The 2,240-nt window shown below is 22.7% G+C and overlaps 1 protein-coding gene across 2 annotated transcripts in view; it reads right to left on the reverse strand.

Moving 5' to 3' along the window:
• LOC126897249 (facilitated trehalose transporter Tret1-like) overlaps positions 1–1,663 on the reverse strand; it is a 3,980-nt gene extending 2,317 nt beyond the window's left edge. Inside the window, exons 1-4 of one of the 2 annotated variants that reach the window (XM_050670718.1) lie at positions 1,130–1,661; positions 778–1,024; positions 513–648; positions 88–273 (exon numbers count right to left, since the gene is read on the reverse strand). In XM_050670718.1, coding sequence (XP_050526675.1) covers positions 88–273; positions 513–648; positions 778–813 — 358 coding nt within the window. In that variant the 5' untranslated portion in view covers positions 814–1,024; positions 1,130–1,661. Of the gene's footprint in view, positions 1–87; positions 274–512; positions 649–777; positions 1,025–1,129 lie in introns of both variants that reach the window. The other variant, XM_050670717.1, reaches the window with a different exon arrangement.
• Between the last annotated feature and the right edge of the window lie 577 nt (positions 1,664–2,240).

Below are 2,240 nucleotides of genomic sequence, written 5' to 3' on the forward strand. Positions count from 1 at the left end.
AAAAAAAAAAAAAAAAAAATAGAAATAGAAATACACAATATTGTCTAAAAAAATAATTTTAATTTAAAATATAAATTGTCTACTTACCATACGAAAGTCCAAGTACGGTTCTTGCAATTAAAATGTAGTGAAAACTCTTGGCATATACCAGTAAAGACCAGCCTAAAATTATTGGTAGATAAGATATTTGCAAAATTTTTTTTCTTCCAAATTTATCGGTCACCATCCCAGTAGTTATTATACCAATTGGACACACCATATTTGGTACACTAGCTGAAAAATGGTCACAATTTTTTTTAAGAGTTAAGTGGGAAATGGATATTTTGATATTTAATAAATCGAAATTTTAATCGGTAAATAGAAAATGTGCCATGGATGTAGTCCAAGAATTTAATAATTGTTAAAAAAAATTGTAAAATTTTAAGTGAATCAAAAATTATAATTATGGTAGCTTATCATTTGTTAGTTATCTGAGGATAGCCTTGTGTTATATTTCAATTTTTATAACTTACCAATCCATGATGCTTGTTCATTATTGATATGGATATCTGACAAAGGATCTTTTAATTGCGCCAAAATTATTGAAGAATATGTTAGAGCAGAGCTAGTGATAAATATGTGGACATTTATCAAAAGTGCACACATTAACTGCAAAATTTATAAAAATTATTTTATTAGTAAAAATACATATGCTATTGGTACATGTAAATAAAAAATTGTAATATGTACATACAAATAATATATTTATCTTTTTATAAAATAAGTCAATGTACTTACGAGCTTCAAAAGTAAAAGAATCTTGCTTTGTTTCATATTTAATTTTGCTTAGTTATGAAAATAAAATAAAAATATATGGTACCCATTTCACAATGAACAGCATGTAGATGAGTAGTATGCCAACAACGTCGAAATCACTACTACTTCATGAATTTGTATACGATTCACACTAAAGCAAGCAACTGTGGCCTCTTAAAAATGAATATGTTTGTTACACAAAACACTAATCAATTTTTTAATTTTCATGCTGTAAAAATTATTAATAAAAAACAAATCACAAAAATTATATGATTTATATTAATTGCAGCTGTAAAAAAATATCCAAATTTATTAATTAGTGGTAAATTATCACTTTTAAATCTCTTATTAAATTATTTGAATCAAAGTTTGGATAAAGCTTATGTTCTTCAGTAATATTCCTAATACTCGCCAAATTTTAAGGTTTGATTGTTTCCTGTTTATTTTCGGTTGTTTAAATAAAGCACATAATATCAGTGGTAATATTTTATTTTAATCTGATAATCTTTTATTGACACCTCGTTAAATCTTATCGAATCTCATAAATAATATTAACGAGAATTATTACTTATAACTGTTCAAAATTAACATATATATATATATATACACACAGTAAGGTTATTTAATCTTATTGACGCGTGGTCAACGTCATTCATCTGTTTCATTAACACACATCTCATTTCAAAATAAACATCTAATTTGTTAATTTATTCATTCGTAAAATTCCTTATATTAATGGGTTACAAATTGCCAATTAGAATAATTTCTCTTTACTTGGTTATATATCATAATGTCTAATAAACATAAATATAGCTTGTTTTAATTAAGAATGATTATTTTCGGTGGTTAACTTATAAAATTACACGCTACATTTAAATTTCAAAAAACTCAAAAATTAGAATAAAACGTTTTAAAATTTTATTTTATAATATAAAATAATAAGACAATTATATTCAAACGTACTCGTCATTTAGATAATTAAATTTGTTTCTTTTGAAAAAAATATTCGAGAAACTGTTACACATTTAATAATGTTTTAAATATATTAAATATTATTTTTAAATATATTAAAAAAAAATAAAATATAAAAATGAAATGATGTTCTAATAAAGATAAAAATGTTTTATTTTCTACTCCTTGTATAAGGTAAAAAAAAAAAAAGAATCCACTTAAAGCTTAATCTTAAGACTCACTTTAAGTTTTCTCTAGATCTTTTTTAAAGGATTATATAATACACGATGATTATACTATAAGTATTTTTTATCCAGATAGTAAAATTCTTTTAAGTATTCAAAAAGTCATAGACACGTGATTATACATAATCAAACATTCTTTATTTTTTCATAAAAGTAGTAAATATTTTAAAATATATCTAGTGAATAATATACTTATTTACTTTATATATATATATATATTTAAAACCATTTACCTGTCTGTATTTTTTT

The sequence above is a fragment of the Daktulosphaira vitifoliae genome, unplaced genomic scaffold (assembly GCF_025091365.1).
Source record: "Daktulosphaira vitifoliae isolate Bord-2020 unplaced genomic scaffold, ASM2509136v1 Scaffold_2, whole genome shotgun sequence".
NCBI classification, from domain to species: domain Eukaryota; kingdom Metazoa; phylum Arthropoda; class Insecta; order Hemiptera; family Phylloxeridae; genus Daktulosphaira; species Daktulosphaira vitifoliae.